At 41.9% G+C, this 22,804-nt stretch overlaps 2 protein-coding genes and 1 long non-coding RNA gene across 6 annotated transcripts in view; all 3 read left to right on the plus strand.

Moving 5' to 3' along the window:
• The window catches only part of LOC119115221 (diacylglycerol kinase beta), a 43,632-nt gene extending 38,874 nt beyond the window's left edge, over window positions 1-4,758 (plus strand). For all 3 annotated transcript variants that reach the window (XM_037239523.1, XM_037239525.1, XM_037239524.1), the window contains 2 exons: window positions 332-392; window positions 2,827-4,758. In XM_037239523.1, the coding sequence (XP_037095418.1) occupies window positions 332-392; window positions 2,827-2,925 (160 nt within the window). In that variant the 3' untranslated portion in view covers window positions 2,926-4,758. The remainder of the gene's footprint in view (window positions 1-331; window positions 393-2,826) is intronic.
• A 4,742-nt stretch (window positions 4,759-9,500) lies between these two features.
• etv5a (ETS variant transcription factor 5a) lies at window positions 9,501-17,999 on the plus strand. Of its 2 annotated transcripts, none has more exons than XM_037239651.1 (13): window positions 9,501-9,652; window positions 10,821-10,927; window positions 11,054-11,135; window positions 11,214-11,261; window positions 11,556-11,606; window positions 13,197-13,320; window positions 13,403-13,690; window positions 13,765-14,069; window positions 15,352-15,414; window positions 15,666-15,734; window positions 15,940-16,109; window positions 16,185-16,292; window positions 16,399-17,999. In XM_037239651.1, the coding sequence occupies exons 2-13, from the start codon at window positions 10,880-10,882 to the stop codon at window positions 16,627-16,629; spliced, it is 1,587 nt and encodes a 528-aa protein (XP_037095546.1). In that variant the 5' UTR covers window positions 9,501-9,652; window positions 10,821-10,879; the 3' UTR covers window positions 16,630-17,999. The 2 variants fall into 2 exon arrangements, with proteins under 2 accessions (XP_037095546.1, XP_037095547.1); XM_037239652.1 differs by having other exon boundaries at window positions 16,185-16,286.
• Window positions 18,000-20,970: 2,971 nt separating this feature from the next.
• LOC119115506 lies at window positions 20,971-22,073 on the plus strand. Its single transcript, XR_005096156.1, has 3 exons — window positions 20,971-21,035; window positions 21,111-21,217; window positions 22,040-22,073. It is a non-coding gene; the product is annotated as an uncharacterized LOC119115506 (long non-coding RNA).
• The last annotated feature ends 731 nt before the right edge of the window (window positions 22,074-22,804 follow it).

Raw genomic sequence — 22,804 nt, forward strand, 5'->3', positions numbered from 1 at the left:
CTATTTCATTTGAAGAAATCTGAAGAACCGTTGAAAGCATATTCCAATGTCAAGGCCTTTATTCAATGCGATGTCGTTTGTGAGTACAATCGGTGTATGCGTAAGAGCAGCCTTGGATTAGCTTCACTTCTCTACACACTCGTAACTGTTATTCACCCAATCTTGAATGGAGGTCCTTGAGTCAAAAGAATTACAACTGTGCAAGAGGGATCTTACTATAAACATGACGTTCGTGTGTATATTGTGGTTTGTAAGGCTGTGATGGTTAAAGGTTTTCAATGTTTTGCAAGTGCATGATCCGACCTTCGTCTCTTTATCTTCATCCATCCAGAACATCTCGTAGGCTGCCGATGCAGATTGACGGCGAGCCCTGGATGCAACCGCCGTGCACGGTGAGAGCAAGCACCTGTGATTTAAGCATGGAGCACACTTGTGATGGGAGCTAAACGGCGAAATCATGTCACGATGTGCTGAACAAAAGCAAAAGTAGGCCTGCAGAAGTTGCACTCTCAGAGAACAAGTCCACGGCTAACCATGCTGGGTTGTGCTGAAGAAGAATAGATTGAAATGGTGTTGTTTAGAACTGTATGACCACAGAAATGAAAAAGATCCCGAGCTAGGTTTTCACCACCTTTTTTGTTCGCAGTTCGCAACATACAGAATACGGTGTACTCCAACAGGGAGAATTGGACTTTTCCTTTTTTTTTTTTTTCTAAACAATAAACACTCATTGTACTTTGTACATGACTTTTCATTGGCTACTACCTTCGGGCATTTAGGTTTTATACCCTTGACATTTTTACAACTTGGAAATCATCTAGTGTCTCACTTAAGTAGTTACACACGTCACATATTTTATTGCATCATCATGGGACAACACTAAAAACATGACACACATTGGTTACATTAGTTATTTTGAAGTGACAGTAAATTTATACCGTGATACTAGCTGCACACTGGCTACTTTAACCAAATGCGATCATGCGATGTAAACGCCCATATAAATGCGTACTGAGAAAGGAAATTGCTACCTTCAAAAGATTCTGCTTTTGTTCCTTTGATAATGGTCTTGGGTACATAGCAACCTTTTGATCTCTTCGAAAAGCTATAAACTGTCACCATGGAGTACAATAATTATTACCTCTATGTGATATAGCGGTTGGTGTACATCTGTCTATTTATGGCAATCACGTAGGGATGTCATTACGCTGGGTCTGCTTTTGTATCCTTTTTTGGTCTTGGAAAAAGGTTTAAACAGTTACATGCTGTGAATATCAAAAAAAATCTACACATCCCAGGGAAGTAAAAATAAATAATTGGAATATTGTGGTTGTACAACAGTTCACGCCCTCTTATGACTGAGGATATGTCTATGTCATATTCATAAACCTATTCAAACTCGGGTTAAATAATGGGCACCACACACCCACCACCATTCAAAGTGTCTCTGATTAACCCCAAATAATATCCAGACTTTGTTGTGGGTGTTTTCTCACTTTATTTTTTTTCAATTTAATTGCACTGTTTATTTATTTATTTATTTATTTATTTATTTATCTATCCATCCATCCATCTATCAATCACAAAAAGCTGACATTTGAACCATGACGTGTAGACTTTTTAGATGCACGGTACATGCATAACAGTAGATGTTCCCTGATTGGATTAAAAGTCTCAACAAAGTATGTCAGTGATTATTAAAGTGTCATTGGAGTGTTACATTGGGAATATGTCTTCCGTTTTTTTTTTTCTCCAACTGTGGCTTTATCCATGATAATCCAACTCAATGGCATTGAAACGTCACTTAAGATTTAACCTCTATCAACTGTGATAGTCCGGTTGGTTAATGAATGGTGCAAATCTCTCATCCTTGATCCTTTATTCTTTTTTTTTTAGTCTACTTTAGGCTTGACTCCTTTGCTTTCTCTTGTGCTTGTTGGCACATTTCTCTGCACACCCCCAGACTTTCACATCCAACGCAGTGTTGCCGTCCAATCGCACAAGCTGCTGTTCATAAAAAAAAAATAAAAAAAAATAACATCAGCTATTTTGTGTACCCCTCATGCTGGTAAATATTTTTAATTTTACCACAGCAGGTCTTCACGGGGGTGGAGGAGCTACATTGTTTTGTTGTATTATGCTGAGGGATACTGAGGGATTTTTTTTTATGGGAATGTACTCGATTACTGTCACCGGATCACACTATCAAAAATAAGAATACAGTTTGAGTCTATCACTCTTATATTCGAAACAACTGAGTTTCAATGCTAACTGAATTTCACCTCAGTTCTGGATCTGATCTGCAATTTGATTGGCTGAGCCATGATCATTTGAATCGAGGTTCAAGGTCTTTGGGTACAGAAGCGTGGAACTAACAAATAGCCACAGAGAACTGTGAAGACAGAAACCAGAAACATATCTGACAAGATGCCCGCTCGGCTTAAAGCAACCAAATAAAGCCCACAATAGCTTCAGTTGTTCTGACTGAAGAACTGGAGAAGAATTTGCATATTGTTTGCAGGACTTTTGGCCATGGTAGAAACTGTCTGCAGTGTATTTCCGGGAAAGTGGAGTACAAAGGAGACCCAGCTATTTCCTTACTCCGGCGCTTGACACTGGTCGGGATGTTGCTTGGGTGTGAAGTAATATTTATAACCAGATGAGGGACTTTGAATTAAAATACACATTTGTAACTTTTCCTGGACCAAAATGATACGTATGTTCTCAAGTTAGTATCAAGGATGTTGTAGGACAATATTGTAACCCTTGAGACTTGAACACAAGTACCCTAAATATGATATTGACTATGTTCTCTGATTTTTACAGATCAGGATCACCCACAAGAACCAGGTTCCCATGTTGCTGGGTCCACCCCAGAAGACACCCTTCTTTTTTTTCAAGAAGCGCACCCGCAGTCGGGACTAAAATGCTAAAAAGGTTTACGCATCCAGAGTTGACTCACTATACCATAATAATTAAAAAAAAAAAAAAAAAAGAGATAAACACACACAGGCAGCTCTACCAGGTCTGAAACTCTCCGAGTGATCCCTCCAGTCAACTGCCAACACACGCCAAACGCCTGCCAAACATGAAAACAGGAAGTGATGCAAGGATGACAACAGGAAGTTGCCTTACGTGTCCAGAACAAGTCTCATACATAATTGGTGTTGCTTGTACCAACGCCCGATTCAGAGAGGGAAGAGGCTTCATCCATTATTGACCCCTTTTGTTCTGGGCTGTCTGGCAGCGGGTCGTCCAGAATGGGGCCAAACACGTCAGGATCTTTGCATCCCTCTAAACGTACCTTCAGAGCGACTTTGGCAACACGGGCTTCAAATTTGAAAGCTGATATTCGAGTGGTCCAATTACTGTACATCCCCTCAGGGACCAACAGCCAGATCACTGCAGGTTTTTATGTACCAAAGCTAAAACTGCAAGCCCCCCCTTTCTAAATGCATCCCGCTATTTCGGGAAGGGTCTAATTTGCCGCCCGCGAAACATGAAGCCTGATTATGAACGGCGGCTTCCTGTCGCGTGTGTCCCAACTGTCAAAAGGTGAGGGAGAATGTTAAAATTATGTCAAATTGTACACGACGCATAGTATTTGTATATATCAGGAATGTAGTATTAGATCACATGTACTGTGCAGACAAGTGTGTTTTAATATATCGCCGTCATTGCAAGCTCAGCACCTCATGTCAGTGGGTTGAGAGGTTTTCCCCTTAAATTGAATTCAAATCCTTATTTTTTTTTAATTCACCATTTCTGAATCATTTTAGGGTTTCAAAACGGGAGCAAATTATTTCTACTTAGAAAGTCATGAGTTTGACTTATGGGAAGTCGCCAATTTAACTACTGTACGTGTAGACGCGCCGGTCAGCTGTTTGGAATTCAACACCTTATTTCCCATCGTAGGAATTATCATAAATCAAACTGTCGCCAAGCAACCTTTGAGTGTAATTTTAACGTTAACAAGTGTACAAATGAGACCAAACAAATAAATCAAGTGTAACGGAAATGAATCGTGTTACAAATGCGCCTCATGCTAAAAAAATTTTAACATTCTTAATTTGCCCACAAGTAGGGCTGCTACCAACGATTATTTTAAGAATTGATTCATCTTTTGATTTTCGGAAACTGATGAATCAAAGAATCAGATTTTCAAAAAGATGTTTGTGGGAAAAAAAAAGGATATTATTTCAGAGACTGTTTTGAAACGCACAAATTAATTTTTATTCAGTTACTGGTTTGCTCCATAAACATCAGAACATTCTTATTTTATTTTCATTAATCATTCGATCAAACTGATAACCGATGACTTGACAATTTATCGATTAGCTTTTGCTCTTCTCCACGCACATTTAAAAAGAAGTGAGTTCAACTTTTGGGGGATCAGCATCTCAGTCCACTGATGTTTTTGCAAGACACTCAGCGTGAGACAAATTAAGATGTGCTACGGGGTGAGGCTTTGTCGGCTTTACCTCACTTGTTCCCTTTAAAAACACGCAGAGTTCACTTCAACTCATCAATGCTGTTTAAAAAAAAAAAAACACTGAGACAGAATATAACATAGTGAGTGTGTATGTGAAGCGGAAACGATTGCGTGTTTGCAGTAACGTCATATTTACTGTTCAAGCAATGTCGTAGACCACTATAACCACATTGAATGTACATGTAGCACCTGTTTGTGACATTTCATGTGACATCATGTTATCACATGCCTGCTGTAACAACAATAGAGTGAGAGATACTCAAAAAATCTTGGCTTGCTTCATTATTTTAAACCTAAATGATACAAAAGTCAATAAACAATGACAGCAGCTCGTAGCAAGTTACTCCGTTACTTTTACTTAAGCTATGTTCTGGTTCAATTCTACTTGTCAGGGTAGTTTTAATGCAAAATACATTTATACTTTTACTCTAATGTTTTTGGTAATAAGAAATACGACTTTTACTCTGGAATGTCGAACAACATTCCGCTCACTATTTATATGTATATCTGCAGGTAGAGTATTTATTTTAGCTGATACGATTTAGTTTGTTTTGTCAGAGATTTGTGTTCCATGACTCAGTTTCACCATTCGAACATAACTATGTTTCTATTTGACCATTCAAACTCCGAGGTCAAATGACACCACGCAGACTCACGGTGACAAATGTCAAATTCTATATTTTTACCTTAGATTCGGCTCGTGCTCACTGGCGACCCAAGTGAGGATAAGAGGTATTCGATTAAATGGGTGGATGTCGAGCACTGTTTTGTATGTCTGGCTAAAATGTTGCCATTTCAGCCTGCAAGAATTCCGCAAGAAATTTGAGAAACATACAATAGGTTGTTTTTAGTCTGTGTTTGTACATTTGAACGCTTCTTGGAATGAAACCTGCAATCAGACACAACATGTGAATGCAAACAGAGTTTGTCCTACCCAATTAGACCCTTTAGGACTAGAAAGCATTGTTTATTTTCAAAAGAAGCAGGAAAGAAAAGAAATCAACATGGCGCTAAATATAGATTTAAGTTGAAACAGTTTTTGAGTAACAGATGTCAGCATTGTTGTTGGACATGTGGGAATCCGCTTGTTAAGATTCAATAGAATTAAATGATTAAAGGTCATTTTTGTAGCAGAATAGTTCTGTTATTTTATGCAAAAACAATATTGTTTTAAAAGGTTATTGTTTGCTAATATTTGAATTAGCATATTTGTGGTTTATAGTTTTTGTCTAGTTGACATTCATTTCAAAAAATAAATTAGAAGTTACCCACCAGTAATTGAATAGTTTTTTTCACTGAATACTTAAGTAATGATTTGGAGAGGTCTGCAAGAGGTCAATTTTCAAAAATCCTGATAATTAAAAAAAAAAAAAAGAAATTAACATGTCTATTGAGATTTCAGATGTAGTTTTTAGAAATATAGCCATTATCTACAATTGTGAATTGTCATGTGATTTGATAAAACCAGCACTCTGTTTTGCCCTCGGGTTAGTTTGGTTGAGGGTCAAGGGCAGACCCTCCCCCACCTCCACAAAATCAATAGTGCAGCTTGCTGTGTTAGCTGCTGGCATTCCCGTGTTCAATATTTTACCAGCCTAAACCCATGAAAAATAAAATAACAGTATTTTTATTTTAAGGTGAACTGATGCAGCTTTTACCAACATTGCTTCTTTTAAATGTTTACCGTCTTGTGATTTAATCAAGCTATATTTCTGTACACCTTAAAAACTCTATGGTTTAATGTAAACTAGATTAGGGAGGTTAGGGTGCCTAAGACGCCAATCTTGGAGAATTAATTTCAGTAGATGTTCACATACTTTTTAGACTTTGCATTGTTTATCTAGTATGTCGAATAAACAGAAATATGAAAAGATAGGAAGATTTGTGTGATAGATCTTAAAGGAAACTATTCTAGTGTTGAGGCTTAGCCAAATTGACTAGGATATGCATCCGTTAGGCATTGCTGATTTTTTTTTTTTTCTGTAGCGCCATTAACAAGATTTTTTTCCTCCCCATGGGTCTATTTTCTCATGGACCTAATTAGCATGCTAATTTGAGTTTATGTGAAAGGCTGCAAGACAGAAACTATTTACGGTTTAAGCAAGACTAAGTTGTTCTGAATGCTTTTCTGTGGTTGAGTGTCTGTTCAGAGTGTCACTCCAATGTGACAAAAAAATGCTAGAAATAGTCCAAGAACATCACGGGAAGAAAATGTGGGGATCATAAACGGGGAAGCATGGCTTACACAACTGACGGGAAAAGTGTGCCTTTGGCGAGGCTTCTTGAGCATGGCTACAAAGATAACAAGGCAGGAATTATCTGGCAAAGTACTATTAATAGCCATCATGTCAAATCTTGTCCCTCACTCCAAGAATATGTTGTGCCCAAAGGGTACACTTGAAGAGAAAAAAAAAAGGGAGGGGCAGCCATTAGACAGATGTCTCCAAGTTTGTGCAAATGCAAATGTTCCACCTACTTTAAGCTCTCCAGTGTAACGAGTGTATCTCCTGATTTTATTTATTTATTTATTTATTTATTTATTTGTTTATTTATTTATTTATTTATTTATTTCAAAGGGGGTTGGAATGTCAATTAGAGATGCATGCTTTTAATTGGACAGCAATAGGCACAAATTTTAAATATTAAAAAAAACTATATACATATATTTGTCTTTTTTTGGGGTGGATAAAAAGAGGAAAGAAGGCAAGATATTTGCAAAATTATATTTTACAGCAACTTCCTCTTCAGAAAGCTAGAATCAATGTACTTTTACAAAATTACAGAATTATAGAAATATCGTACGCGTGTTTTATGACACATGACACAAAATTGATAAATATTTTCAGATCTGTTATTAATCTTATAAGTAACAGAAATTATTATTTTGAGTGGGCAGTGACGATATCAATGTGTTACATTGCTATCCATTAAAAAGCAATAAAAAGCATTAATCTCTGATGAAGAAACATTTTTTTTAGATGCATACTTTTAATCGGACACCATAACTACATGAGTTTATTGCACGTAGCAGCGTGTACAGTGCATATTAGTGTATTTCCTGTGATGATGTAATGATATTGTGTATTTATTTATATGCATATGAAGAATGAATGTTCTGAATTGAGTGTCCTTGGGCTAAGTAAAGACCAAGATTAGCCCAAATTACAAAAGGGAAACTTACGCTGGCGTCACACTGACCTACGCTAGCACTAGTCAGCCTTTCGGGGGACAAGGAAGTCGTCCTGACCTCGCAGCAAAATGCACAGTCTGCGTATATACTGTGTTTATTTTAAGCCAGAGCAACACAATGCGCTCGCCCTCTGAATGCCTCCCAGTAAGCACCCACCACATCCAGGCTAGGAAAAAAAAAGGTACGCAAGCGGCCCCGCGGGCTTCTGCTTGCAAACATGTCCTCTGCTATTTCACGCTTAGCGTGTGTACAATTGAATTTGACAGCTGCTATTTTTGGTCACAGTCTCACCTACACAAACATCATCTCGCCGAAAGACAAGACGATGACCTGAGGCATGACCGAACATGATGCCACATCAGCGCTGTAACAGAAGATCCTGAATTTATCCACCTTTGACGCACAACTCCGAGAAGTGGGCTATAGGGCATTTTGTCGATAATTAGAAGATCTTTAGAGTCAGATTACGGTGTGACGTACGTTTGTGGAAGCTACAATTGCCTTGAGCACAACGAGGTGATAGAAGTGAGGGTTGGGTCTTAAACCTCACATCCCCGTCTCGACATTTTAAACCCAGTCAGTGTCCCGCTGTTGTCATAACTCTGAAACGACCTCCGAAAACGCAATATAGTCAACGCCGTTTCTTGTGGGGGATATGTTGGAGAGACATTTGTGATTTGCCCTACAAGGCAGTCATTCACAACTGTTTGGTCAGGACCCAGAACCGGCTCATGCAGCCATTTTGGTGTTTTTGGTTTACCCCTCACACACTTTAAACTTATTGAAATGTATTTTTTGAAGTATTTCTCAGCACCTGTTCTTGCTCGCAGTTCTCGAAATAACATGCTTGTCACTCCAATTTGAAGTTCCACAGAAAAACTGACACGAGACATTTTTCTTAGTTAAACACCTCCTCTCTGAGCCGTAACCTTATCATGGAGGAGGGGTTTGCGTGTCTCACTCAGCTTTGTCCCTCGCTCCCTCTCGGTATACAGAACAGCAAGACAGAAAAAAGGTGAGAAAATGGCGACTCTTGTCAGGCAGTGTGAAAGGGGTTTGTATCATAATTTACTATTATTGGCTCTGGCACAGTTCCATAATCTATGCATCGTGCAGATGCAGGGATTTGAAGGATTATTGCTTTCAAACCAGCTGTTGAGATCTTTTTTAAAGAAAGACGCTTTCAACAGTGTATGGGATGCGAGGGGTGTTAGAGGGACGTGATCATGACAAATGTGTTTATTTTTCATGACCTCTAACCTTCCTGTGGCGTGTCCGTTTCCTATACACAATTGTTTTGGTTTAGACGCAAAAGCATGCGTGCACGCATACACCCACATGCAAACATGTTTGGACAACTAACCTGCTTACATTCATGGTTGTATTATTAGCTGTAGTTGAAGATTGTTGTTTTGTAATTGATTTTTGGGGAATTTTATCGTAATTATCTTGAATAAAAACAAAGTTGTGATGCGATAGTCAACTATATGTTGCATTCAATTAGCACGATTTGTTTACTAATGTAGCATCCCAAGACAAATGCAAGTACTATATGCAAAGTGCACTGTTCTTGAATACATTTCCACTGACGCTTTTCCTTTAAGTCAACTTGGCCATCGAAGTGTTGAGGGGAGAAAAAAGTGAATGAAATTCAGCCATTCATAAAAATAGGTCGCTGCCGCGCTCCGATTGGTCGAACGGGATCTCGTGCATAATTCATGAGCTACCGCGCTCCCATTGGCTGCATTGGCAAATAGACACATCCCTTCAACCAATCAGTGTGGCTCCCCGCGTTGCGCTCAAGCCCCAGGGAAAAGCAAGTAGAACGATGAACGAAGATCTCAGTTAAGTTTTGCGAGTGGAGACGGTCACATCAATTGGAGCGTGCGGCTACACCGCGTTCGTCTTTCTTTTGTGGACATATACACAGCATTGCCTTGCTAAAGAGGAAACGCACTAACACAGTCGAGGTAAGTGTCTGCTTTGCTGTGCAGCGGAGAAATTGTTTTTTTTTGTGTGTGTGCGTGTGTGTGTGTGTGCGCAACGGCCAAATGTTTGAGGCGAGCGAGCGCAACGCCATTTTACATTTACTTTACTTTTCTACATGCGTCACAAGTAATGAATTAGCATTTTAGAATAAAAGCATGCGCGTGATGTGTTCTGTGCATTATTATGACTCATCGGTGGAGAGGCGGATTGTTTGTGATTTTTTTTTTATGAATGAGGGTGCCAATGGTTCCCCTCCTCCTTTGCGTTTCCTCACGGATCGCGTATCAAGTTTCACTTCATTGAGAAAAACAAGGTGCTGAAGGGTGGGGGTGAATGGGGGAAGGGCGGGAGGGGAGTAAAAAAAAAAAAAGGGGGGGGGGGTGTTGGATGACACCCCCGCACCTTCTAGTACACCGACGCTCAAAAGTTAACAAAAGTTTTGTTCTGCTGACGTGTTGTTGCACAATCTGAACTAAGAATCCACCGCTGCGTTCAGTGACCACTTGTTTTTCATTCTCGGCCATGTTGTGTTCAGTGAATTTTTTGTTTTCATTTTTTAGCTCTTTGATATAATTTGCTCCTGCTGCAACATTTGACCAAAAAAATCTTTTCGTTATAGTATTTAAAATGATTCTATAAGATACAGTGTCAGGGCTTTTTAAAGTGTCAAATGTTCACTTTGCGTGACGTAACATGGCGCCACACATACACACTCATGTTCTTCTAAGTGCTATCTGCTCAGAGTCTGCTGTAATTGCCTTCAGCTATGCTTTATTCGTCATCCATTAACGAGAGATAGCGCAGTGAGTCATATCTTTCGGTCCACAGAGAAATGTGAGAATGGAGGCCACTGCTGGCTGCTGCTCATTGTTGTACAAATACAACTTTTGATGTTTCCTCACCGTGTCAAATTCACAAGAGTGATGGTGATGTTTAGCTCAATGGCTGCCCTCCATGATTCATCATGTTTTACTCAAGATGATGCTCAGTCAATAACTCCATCTTATGTAACTGCATTATGAGTGTTTACGTTGTGCGACCTCCTCTCTCTCGCCTGGCACGGCCCACGTGTCAAAAAGTCGCTCGTTTGTCCCAACAAATGTGGCAGACGTACATGATGTTCAAGTGTCACCTTTTTTTGTCTTCCAGTGATTTGTAAAGCGCCATCCCACAAACTCCCCCTCCCCTCAGGAAACCCAAAACTCAACATGGACGGCTTCTACGACCAACAGGTTCCGTTCATGGTCCCGCCCAATGTAAGTGGCACACGTCACAAGCGTCATTCGTGGGACGAGCAACCGTCCATCGATTGACTGGCAGATCCACCCGATGTCATCGGACCGCTGTTAAATTGCGCTTCCTGCATGTTCTCTCCATAATAGTCTCACGTCGAGGAACGCAGCAGAATCTTCAGTGACAGAAAGAGGAAGTTTGTGGACACTGAGCTTGCCCAGGACACAGAAGGTGTGTGTGACCTCAGTTTGAATAAAGCCTACAATCAATGAAGACAATGCTAATATTATCTTTGTCATTGATGGACAGAACTGTTCCAAGATCTCAGTCAGCTTCAGGATATCTGGATCGCAGAAGGTGAGGTCCACTTTTTGCTTTGCAATATATGAAACCTTGTTCAGGTGTTTCATTTTTGGCGAAACGCTGAGTCGGAGTTTTGAGGTGGAAATTTAACTTGTGTCAACTAGTTTTACGTTTCGGTGTTTTGCAACAAGGGGAAGGTGGCCAAAGTCCCGTAGGCGACAACCTGCTGACTGAGACCGTTTTTTTTTTGGGTTAATAGGTGGCGAGTGGTTATGTTTTGAGTTTTCCTAACTTGTCTGTGTTTATTTCGGTCATGTTTTAACTTTTTGCCCATCTTTCTCCCCACAGCTCAGGTGCCGGATGACGAGCAGTTTGTCCCCGACTTCCAGTCGGATAGCTGTGAGTACTTTTTCATATGCTTGTTGCCTTGAGGCTACCTAAACAGCCTAATTGGAATGTTTTAAGCATTACTAAGCTGCTACAAAGTAGAGCATCGAGATGTTCTTCTTTTACAGTCTTTGCCTCAAACTGACCTGTAGTCTGGGTCACCCCTTGTTTTTTTTGTTTTTTAAATGTCTTAATCCCGTCAAGGACAAACGTCATCCTTTGTCCTCAGAAGTCCGCTTTGGGCTTGTGTGCGCTCTCTTGTCTGCCTCTCCCTCTCAACCATTTCGAGTTTAATCAGCCGATTGGCATGGGGCATCACATGAGCCGAGCTCCTAATCTGATTTCACACTTTCCCGCACTCGGGCCTCGCTGCCGGAGCGGACCAGATTCCAGCAGATAGGGCGGTCTTTTACCGCCGCCACTCTCCTTTCCCCCCCAAAAAAACGTGCGTGTGCTCATGCACCTCTGTCGTAAAAGTTATCCTGCCTGTTGTGGCAATTTGGGATAGTGTGCCGCTTAGCAGCATTGTTGCTGGAGCTGGAATCAGAAGTGCAGTGTGGGAATTATTCAGAGCTGTGTTCGTAAAGATAGTTCATAGTGTTGCTTCCCTGTGAGTGAGAGATGAGTTGCTGATGATGGCTGCTGTTGCCAGGCTGCAGGCACATTCTCTCTCGCTCCTATTCAAGGCCAGATTGCATGATTGGCGATTACAATGAGCCTGCACTTTATATATAAAAAATACAAAAGCTCTCAACCCAGTTGAGCCCCCCCCCCCCCCCCCCCCCCCCCCAAGGACTTCAAGGACTTGAACCATCTCCGAAGAGAAGCAGAGAATCAAAGCACCGGTTTGTGGAAGAGTCCTTATACTAGTCTAGTTCAAGTCTTCTCGGGAGAATGGCAATCTGGGTTTCTTCCTTGTTTGTGTGCCGGCGGTGGAATGGCAGATGTTGCGATAAATCGGTTCATACGGAATGTAATTGGGGCATAAAAAAAGGTAGTGGCACCAACTGTTTTGCACCATTTGAGTGCAAAGGAAAATCTTTTTCCCCACCGTTTGGCTCCAGAGTGCACACACAAGGGAGCGCACGCTCGTCGTTTGCTCGGCACAGTCCATCAACGCCCTCGTCATCGGACGCCCTCTCCTCTCCTCCCCGGGATCTAGTTTCTTCCCAGCCATTATGCGGCGCCCTGGTAACTGCAGCCGGTATGCGGAGGGCTGCTTCCCTAGTCTAATGGTTACAGCAGGAGTCAGGCTAGCAAATCATTCCCAGCCATTAGATTGCAGCCACACTGATTCATGGCTATTGGGATTGGCCCCGTCCTAATGGGAATCAGACGTGATGTTTGATGGCTTATGTGTGTCTAGTGCAGTTTAAATCACCCCGGCTACACAAACAGTGGGGGCATAAATGGAGGATAAATAACTGCTAAGTGGCTCTGGACAGATGAGGCAACACAAATACGCATTGTCCACGTGATGTGCTAAATATGATTAAGATAACCGTTGCACTTCTGCCGATGGCTTCAATTACGTAGGTGGTGTCTGGATTTCATCTGATGTGCTCGGTTTTCTCGTCTCTCTCTCTCTCTCTTTCTGGCCAGTGATGTTTCATGGACCGCCACCGACAAAGATCAAACGTGAGCTGACTCCCTCCAAAGAGCTGTCCCCCTGCCACCAGGACAGGAGTCCCATGCCCTACGGAGAGAAGTGCCTTTACAGCTACAGGTACAAAATAACCGAAGATACTTTGGGAGGAATAATGAGAATTCCTCTCTAACTGACTCTTTTGACCTTTTTTGGCACGCAGTGCCTGCGACAGGAAGTCAACTCCTGGCTTCAAACCATTAACCCCTCCCTCCACACCGGTGTCTCCATGTGGGTCCACTAGCACCGCAGGAGCACCCCCCCTCAATGAGCCTACACCTCCCCCTCCTACCAATGTAGCCAGTCTGAACCCCGGACCGCGGCAGGTGCAGCCCCTCACACCGAGCGCGGGCCCACGAAACCAGCCGCCACTTTCGGTCCACAGCCCGCCGTTCGCCGTGCCGTGTGCGCTAATCGGCCAGGATGCCAATAACTTCACGCCAGAGCACAGGTAAGCAGCTCCGCCACAGTGCCCGCAGTCTGTTGAATGATCCTCAGTCCTCACGTTTGTCCTTCCATCTCAAGGTTCCAAAGGCAGATGTCAGAGCCGTCCCTACCTTTCCCCCCATCAGAGAGTCAAGGGCGACCCCACTTCCTGCCCCAGCTGGCCAATAACAACGGTCGGCCACATGAGGGCCGGCCACTGTACCATCGGCAAATGTCGGAACCCCTGGTGGCCGTACCCCCGCACCCTTTCAAACAAGAACTCATCGACCCGAGATACACCGAGCAGGGCGTACCCAGCGCAGGCCCGCCGGCTCCCCCGCGCCAGGCTGCGTTCCACCCGATGGCCATCAAGCAGGAACCCCGCGATTTTTGCTTCGATTCCGGTGAGTGATCCTTCATAATTTGTCTTCTGAGACCGGCTGTCCACAGTTAGCTCAGGGTTAGGAATGTGCCCGGCTGTGTTTGTTCAGACTCCTGACACATGAATGCAAGTTTTAGCGTGTAATGGCGGCATGGGTGCACAGGTATTCCCTTTCACACTCGCACTTTCCCAGTTTAATCTGATCGTTCGTCCGATTCACGACAGTAAAGTAAAAGTAGGTCTTTCGGCTCAGCCTAAGCCTCTAAGGGCAAGAAGTAAATGGGGCATCCAGCCAGGTGGCAAGAAACTCACTGAGCTTACCTGGAATAGATCGAGGCCAGAGTCCTCAGAGGATTTTGCGGTCTGCGAGGTATAACGTGTTGATCAGAAAAGTCTTCACCTTCTGATGTTTGAGGAAACCTGCGAGCCCCGATGAAAGACAGTCACTGTTTGGTCACATGGTATAAATCAAACAAGCGCCTGACTGTTGTCCTTCCAACACCCACACAGACCAGCTGTTATGCTCCGTGGTATTAACATCCTCTTTTCCTGAAACGCTTGAACTTTGGGGGAGGGAAAAACTCCCAACAACGTCACATACTCTTCTTTTTCTGAACAGTGGATGACCGGGTGGCCTGGCAGTGATGTAATGACAAATCCTCTTAGCTTCTTATGGCCTTTAGAACCTACGTCACAGATCGAGTCGAGGATGCGCATACATGTTGGCAGGGAGCATACGACGAAAAGCAGATGTTCTGACTTCCCGCGGAGTCTCGTCTCATTCACGGTTGATCTCTGTCAATCTTATCAGTTGATGGGACACAGAATAATAAACAATCGCGTGGCGGTTGGTATGCAGAGACGAGCGGAAGCCAGACCCCGAAGCTCCCAGGGGGGGGCGGCCGCTTGTGACTTGATTAACATTGCGATTTAACACAGCAGCCACAGCTCTAATCCCGTTTTAAAGGCTTGGTGGGCGTGCGAGGGCTCGAGTGGGTTGTGCGGTGCTACTCGGATCTAGGTTTTAGTCCGCTCAGAGATATGCGTGCGTAGGCGGGCGGCAGTTGAAGTCGCAGCTTAATGCGAGCGGTAGCAGCCGCCGATCCCAGGCATCGTTGCTGATATTTAGCAACATGAAGCCAATCACGCAAATCAAAGTTGCTATTTAAAGATCTTTTATATGTGAAGTCCTAATATACCCATCAGCTGTGAGGTGGATTTTGATGTGGCGCACATTTGAGATGACACCAAAGGCTGGGATGTCTCTGGTCTAAAATTATGTGCCCATTGTCTTTGTTTTGCAGAGGTGCCCAACTGTCACTCATCTTTTGGGACAGCGGGCAGCTACTACCAAAATAACCACGAAAGTAAGTCATTGTTTTCTTTTTCTCTCTCTCTCTCTCGCGATCTCTCGTGAGTTAGAAGTGTTTCGTCCGTGAGGTATTTGCGTCCCATGAGCCGGGTGGGGATTATTGAGGCGAACAGGGATCAGCACGCGTGAATGAGTAGAGGTCAGCGGCATTTTAAGTGAGCGGTCAGGGGGAAGTGGGATGGTTCATGCTAGCACTGCATGTTTGCTAGTCACAATAGAACTAATACGAAACTTTTTCGACTTCAGGCTTCGCCTTCGACAGAGATCCTCAACTCTACTTTGACGATACCTGTGTCGTTCCTGAAAGATTAGAAGGTGAGAGTCTTTTGGGGGAAGACGTGATTTATCTTTCGACATTTTTCAACTCTTCCATGAAGTGCAATGAATAGCGAGTCGACTTCACACTTGCCATCTGGCAGGAATGTCTCACCACACTGCGACCGCAGTGAAGCGCAGAACTGACCAGCTTGCTTTATTGTCCCCACTCTGAATTTTATCCCTTCTCTTCTCCCACGCGCAGGTAAAGTTAAGCAGGAGCCCTCCATCTATCGAGACGGACCCCCGTACCAGCGCCGTGGCTCCCTGCAACTCTGGCAGTTCCTCGTCACTTTGCTAGACGACCCGGCCAATGGACACTTTATCGCCTGGACAGGTCGGGGGATGGAATTCAAGCTCATTGAGCCAGAGGAGGTAAATGCAGCTAATTTTCCATGAATACACATGACAGTGCGGATGAGTTTGAAACCAATGAATCTTCCGGATAAGGTTGCTCGCCGCTGGGGCATCCAGAAGAACAGACCGGCCATGAACTACGACAAGCTGAGCCGCTCTTTGCGTTACTACTACGAGAAGGGCATCATGCAGAAGGTAAAGGCACGTTACCTTTTTCTTTCTTTCCATGCTTTACATTTGTCCACGATTTGGATGTGTGTTAAAATGGATCTTTTTAAAACGTTTTCTCCTGAATTGTGCCGCTCAGGTGGCTGGTGAACGGTACGTGTACAAGTTTGTGTGCGACCCCGAGGCCCTCTTCTCCATGGCCTTCCCTGACAACCAGAGGCCTAACCTGAAAGCCGACCTGGACAGCATGCCGGGCCTTGACGACGACACCGTGCCCCTCACCCACTACGAGGAGAACACTCCCTACCTACTGGACAGCGGAGATCATTGTGCTGCTGGCTTGCCCTTCCCCGACGGTTGCAGCTACTGAACCGTCAGACAAAGATGCAAAAGCACTCCCCAAGTCTCTTAATGCTTTTCAAATTCAGAGGTGCCACCTGCAAATGGCTTGCAGAGACCGGCGTGGATGTCCGCACTCGCTGACTCGTGGAACAAAATTGATCTGCCGCTAACAGTGGACAAAGGGTAAAATGTGACAAAAGTGGAAAGGGTTGTGAGAGGAATGAACTTAAACTCTAGCGCCCTCCTTTGCATTGGAGTGCAAGGCCACAAGACGTCAAACATTACGCAAAGGACTGTCTGTATAGACAAGAGTAGAGTTTGTGATTTTTATTTTGTGACACTCTAATTTTCTGAAACAATCAAGAGAAATCTCAAATTTAACAACGCAGCACTGTTTTAGAGTTGCCTATTAGAAGTTTGTTGCGCCGTTATGCTTCTGCACCCCGGTTAAAACGTGAGCAAAAGGGCTGTCAATTGCATAATTGTTCAACAAGCCTATTTTGAACTAACAATCATTTTTGTAGATATGACTTTTTTTATTGCCACTTTTGGGATCTTTAAAAATAGAGCATTACAAGCTAGACTGTTGGGCTGCTCTCTTGTCTAAATGTTGTGTTCTTTAATTGTCCTACCCTTGTAAGAGATTGTTTCTGCTAGCGCCCTTGTTGGAGACTGCAAACCTTGCTACAAATCTGTGCTGGATTGTTCAATTTTAGAGCAAATCAGCACTTGTCTATTTCAAAAGGGATGCATATGCAAGTACACAATTCTCCCACAGAGACCATTCTTTTTATATAAATTGTCAAGATTTTTTTTTTTGGCTTACATTGCTCTCTCAGCTGTGGTCAGCCAGCTCCTGATGTGCAGGCGGGTTTGGTGGAAGAATCGCGGTTTGCATGCGGAGAATAAAAAAAAAAAGTCAGACACCTTCTCCATAAGACAATAAATGTGACTTTGCATGGTATAATCAGCCAAGACTGCATCCACCAACATATCACTTTAGTGTCTATGGATGAACATTTATATGTTTCTGTATTTTATTTAGAATGAGGGCAACATTAAAACTTATACAAAGTATATATTTTTGCTATAAGCCTGCTATCATTTTTTTTTTTTTTTTTTTTAATGTATCCGCTGTATATTTCTGGCAATGGCAACTTTTTTTTTTTTAAAAGAAACAATAAAATCTCACAAAGACTCTCACTACAGGCTGATCCGTAGGACCAGATGTTAACAATAGGCGTGTAAAAGGCCAGAGTTCCGATAAAGGCAACATTATGGGATGTGCAGGGACAGACCAGACTTGTATAGGCTTCTGTTGCCCCCCCTCTCACATTGTGTTCCTTATACAGCTGAGTTTGTTATGTGTACTGGGTCAAATAAACACTCTATGCTTCACTGCTGGCTGTGCTGGTGTGTTTCTTTATGATCTTACCTCCCGCCCCCTCTTGCCTTTATTTCTGGAAGCTTGACCTGGCTGTTATGAGTCACATGCTTTTCTTTCATATTCATTGTCTATGTCAATGAGCCAAATTGATAGATGAATCAGTCGACGGAGTTTTTTGTCTCCCCTTCTTGATGTTGTGTTTTGAATACTTGTCCTTAAAGGAACACAAATGTTTATCTTCCATTGAGAGTTTTGTACATTGTGTGAATTGATAAGAATTTGAAAAGTCTGGGATCGCTCCACTGTGATCTATTAGAGAAAGGAGGCATAATTGAATACAATATTTGATTGGGTGAAACTTTGCCAAAGTTTTCTTTTGACCAATCATGGCAATAGACATCCTAATCAGGAAGTGAACACACAAACCTCTTTTCCAGCTAAAAATGCACAAAGCGCCTCTTGCTGTTCTCCTCCTAAAATGGAAACTGTGAGTAACTCTGTGAGAACAGAATTAGTTGCAGCGTAAATGCATTCGCCAACGGTGTCGGCAGTTTGCATAATTGGTTTGTTTCCCTTGGCCTCATGTATTTTGCCCCCCAAACACATTGTTGCTTTGTGATTGGTCCGGTCATCCAGATGGATTCTCATGTTTTTTTCAGACTCACAAAAAATAATTTGTCATCAGGATAGCATTTACATAATAAAAATATTTGTATTGCTATTTTTAGGAAGTCATGGGATTTATCTCTGAATAGTCATACTTTGACTGGAAATTGTGTGACCTAAGTCTTGGTAGTTAGTATCTTATTTGACATGACCAGTTGTTCCTGTATAAAAAATAAAAAAAAGACTGAAATGCTTGTTTAGAATGTTTGTTAGCATTCTCTCTTTTTTGACGATTATCATTGCAGCTAAAGTGCAGCTGTGGCCAACGGGAATGGAGTCGCTGTTAGTTGGTCATGTTGGTCATGAAAATGGTCCAAACACCTTGCAGGTAGTAGAAAGTGAAAAGAGGAATTTGGAGTGTAAAATGATTCAATGCACTAATCTTTGTTATGCTCTGTTGAGTGGTATCATCGTTGGTTAAGATCTTATTGAAAGTCACTAAAACCTATTAGATCACACTCATTTAAATACATTGTAGCTGAACACCCAAAAAATGCAAGGACAGAATGTCTAGAAAAAAAATTGTTGGGGGCACAAAAGATAAGCCATGATGCAGCACTCGATGGTTGTCTTTTTTGAGGGTATTTTTTATGACCATTTTGGCTGCAATGTGTGGGTGTCATGATTCAGGCAAAACCCTTTTCATGGCATGACGAAGAGTAAATTCGATGCCTCGCTTTTGTAGGGCTCCTCATCCCCTTCCATCATTGCCGACCTCACAATTAACCCACGGGACGAGTATAATACTCTTGATCCATTCCAAACATTGTTGACCTGACAAAGCATCACCGGGATGATGGATGGCTGAGAACGTATCAAACAATCGCACCATAAACAAGACTCCAAATCGATGTTTATGATGTTACAGAGCACTTGACACACAGAGCTGGGCCTTCACAAACATCACGCCACATGACCATAGGCCACTTCTTCATGGATTATTGATTCACGTATGAGAAACAGCAGCACTAAGCTCCAAATCTTCAGGCTCTCTCTTTGTCAATGCAAAAACACACCATTCAGTGGAGTGATCCTTCCGGCCGACATCTTACAAGGATATATGGGATTTGCTTTTTCAAATGGCTCAAAAACAGTGTTCACATTTTTTTGTTTCACAATTTGTGTTTACAGTCCTCATTGCTACTGAGACCTTGGCTCCAAATGGTGACATAACCGGTTTGTCACAAATACACACCGCCCACTGACTTATTTTCATGTTTTGTTTTCATGGGCAACCGCTACCCTCTGGTGGAGCTCTCATACCATAGCCATTAGAAATCTATAGTCGACAATGACTTAAACGCGTGGTTGGTTAATGTATCTAGTTATATACCCTTCTTTAGCTTCATTAAAAAAAATAAAAAGTGCTCATTTCCAAAGATTTCAAGTGTTGGATTTTCTTATATTTAACGAAATGACATGTTTTTTTTTAAATCTAATGATAGATGACATTTTTTCACGTGGCAAAATAAGCAAACTCAATGTATTCTTCGGTAATTAATGTAATTATACTAGATAACTCGATAAGTATTGGATGGCGGTGCACATTTATTTTTGCGTTTGATTGGTCAAATTCAGCACAATGATCGCATGTTTTTGCAATATGAATATTGCATGGGCCAATATCGTGCATGCGTTTTTTATAATTACCACACGAATATTTTTTTTTTCTCGTACACTTAATTATGCAAATATTTTATATGGATTGCTGTAATACTCTAAAGCCCCTAATGTTGTTTGCGAACAGCCATAAAACTGAAAGTATAAGAAAGTATAAGAAGTAAACTTATGGAGAAAAACAAAAACAAAATAACAGGTAAGCAGTTTTAACTTCTGCAAGCTAACGATTGGTGCTTATTTGATCATTTATTTGCACGTTTTAATAGTCATCAGCATTGTTTCATCCATGTTTTTTTGGGGGGGGGGGGTCTGACGATTTTTTTTAAGGTAGCACTGTCTGGGTCAGCTTTAGCTCATTTTGAATGCATGGAAAAACGAGTTTGCCAACATTTTTCTGATTTGAATGACACTTCATTTTCAGATTTCAAATTTATACCTGGAGTAAAATTGACAACATGGCTTACGTACAACCACTTTGGCCAAGCAATCCGGCAATTTTGCAGCTCCAAAGGAGTCCTGGCTGCCCTACATGTCTTCTCGTGGATTGTTCAACCTCACCTTCATTTTATCACAGAGAGGCTAATGCAACAACACTACGTAAGTCGCCGTTGAATTCGACGCAAGAAAAATGTTCGTGAAAAGAAAATTGCTTAGAGTTGAAAAAACTAAACTAAAATAACTTTTATTACAGGCGAACCTGATTTGAGGCCTACTGCGTGCTACTCGATTCCAGCAAACACTAAAAAGTTCTTTTTGCAGATGTAAGACCATTTATTACTATTGACAACAATGCTGATATTTTGATTCGCTAAATATGTTTTTCTTTTCTTGTTCAGGTCGCTCTATAACTTTGTGGTGGATCATCCTAACATTGCTTTGTGTGACCCCGAATTAACCGCCTGGTGCTTAAATTTGCCTTCAGATTACAGTCAGCTCGTACAAGGTAAAATATGTTACTTCATTTATGAACAATTTATGATGTTTAATTGCACACTTCCAAAAATATTTTTATCGTATATTTGCTGTTGCTGTATAATCTCACACCTGCACGTATGCATCATCAATTACAGTAATCCCTCGTTTATCGTGGATAATTGGTTCCAAAAACCACCCGCGATAAGTGAAATCCGCAAAGTACGGTCACTAACAAGAAGTACTGGGCAAGCTAACGAGTTAGTGGAAAGATGCTAATTCGCGATCGTGCTAACACGCGAAAACGGACTTGTAAAGGAATGTAAACGAACATTTGGAGCAACACTACATTGTCCTAAAGGTTAGACACATGTTTCCTCAATTTAGAAGTTTTATTTTGACTTTTAAGTGTTTTTTTAATTTGGGGGGAAAAAATCCGCGATAAACAAAACATGAAGTAGCGAGGGATCACTGTATACCTTGTAAAATTCTGGTGATTCAGTCTTTGTACTGTACGAAGAAGAGGATTAGGGCCAGTGAAGAGGAGGAAAAAAAAGGAAGGTGACGGGATTCTGACTTTTTTTTCTCCGAATTTTGACTTTAAAGTGAGAATTCCGACTTTAAAGTCAGAATTCTGGGAATAAAGTCAAAATTCTGACTTTAAAGTGAAAATTCTGATAAAAAAAAAAAAGTCAGAATCCTGAAATGTAGATGAAATAGCTAATTATTATGCATGCCCCCTTTTAGAAATTAAAGGCTGGATGATGTGTGTGCTCTCCATAATGTAGTATCACATGTTTGATGCACATGCAACAATGCACATGGCAACAACCATGTGTTTGATTTTTCATAGATGAAGAAGCGTTTTTCCATTTTCTGCAAGAACACCCTGCAATAGAACTGGCCTTCCAACAGACTTGTTCGTGGCGTAAGTTGGAGTGTGTGTCTGAACTGCATTTTTTGAACTGCCAACAACTATTGTATATCTAATATCAGTTAGTTTATTTTGCTAGAAGTGCCTAGGGTTATTTTGCAAACCACCCCTACGTGGTTCAACGAAATTTTCCCACAAAAAGACTGGCTGCCCACTGCGAACTACATCACCGACATGCAAGGCGGCGTCCAAAACACCTACAACAGACCCCAAATGGAGAGACCAACATGTAACCTGAGGCAGTGCCAAGTATGGACACAAGTAGAACACTTGACACATTCCTGTGTTGTGAATAGATGATTCCTTGAAAAAGAGTTTGCTTATTTCTCAAATTCTCAATATATTGTAATTCTGCTTATTCATAGCAGGGATCAGCACAGTCCAGCGCTTGTGGTGTCGTCGAAGGCCTGCCTGGTTTCACGATGGACTTGGAGCAACCATCCAGATTGAATAATTCAGCCATTGATGTCAATTTACAGTGAGTAAACGCTTACCAAACAACAGCAGTCCCAAGACTTGTAAAATTACCATAAGATAAAATAAATATGATAAAGGGGAATGTTGACTCGCTGGATGAATGTGTGCAAAGAGGCAAGGTTTGATTTTACATTTCAGGTTTGAGCGGCAGCAAGACGAAATGGAACTCCAGCCCAAGCCGAAAAAAGGCTTGCTAGGAGATGAAAT

Source organism: Syngnathus acus, chromosome 21, assembly GCF_901709675.1.
Source record: "Syngnathus acus chromosome 21, fSynAcu1.2, whole genome shotgun sequence".
Lineage (NCBI taxonomy): Eukaryota > Metazoa > Chordata > Actinopteri > Syngnathiformes > Syngnathidae > Syngnathus > Syngnathus acus.

What these genes read in the sequence shown, in the direction of transcription:
- etv5a (XM_037239651.1), top strand. Translation starts at nt 10,880, where the DNA reads ATGGACGGCTTCTACGACCAACAGGTTCCGTTCATGGTCCCGCCCAAT. An exon ending in AACTTCACGCCAGAGCACAG is followed by an intron (nt 13,691 to 13,764) that starts GTAAGCAGCTCC and finishes TTCCATCTCAAG; the next exon opens with GTTCCAAAGGCAGATGTCAG. An exon ending in CTACCAAAATAACCACGAAA is followed by an intron (nt 15,415 to 15,665) that starts GTAAGTCATTGT and finishes TTTCGACTTCAG; the next exon opens with GCTTCGCCTTCGACAGAGAT.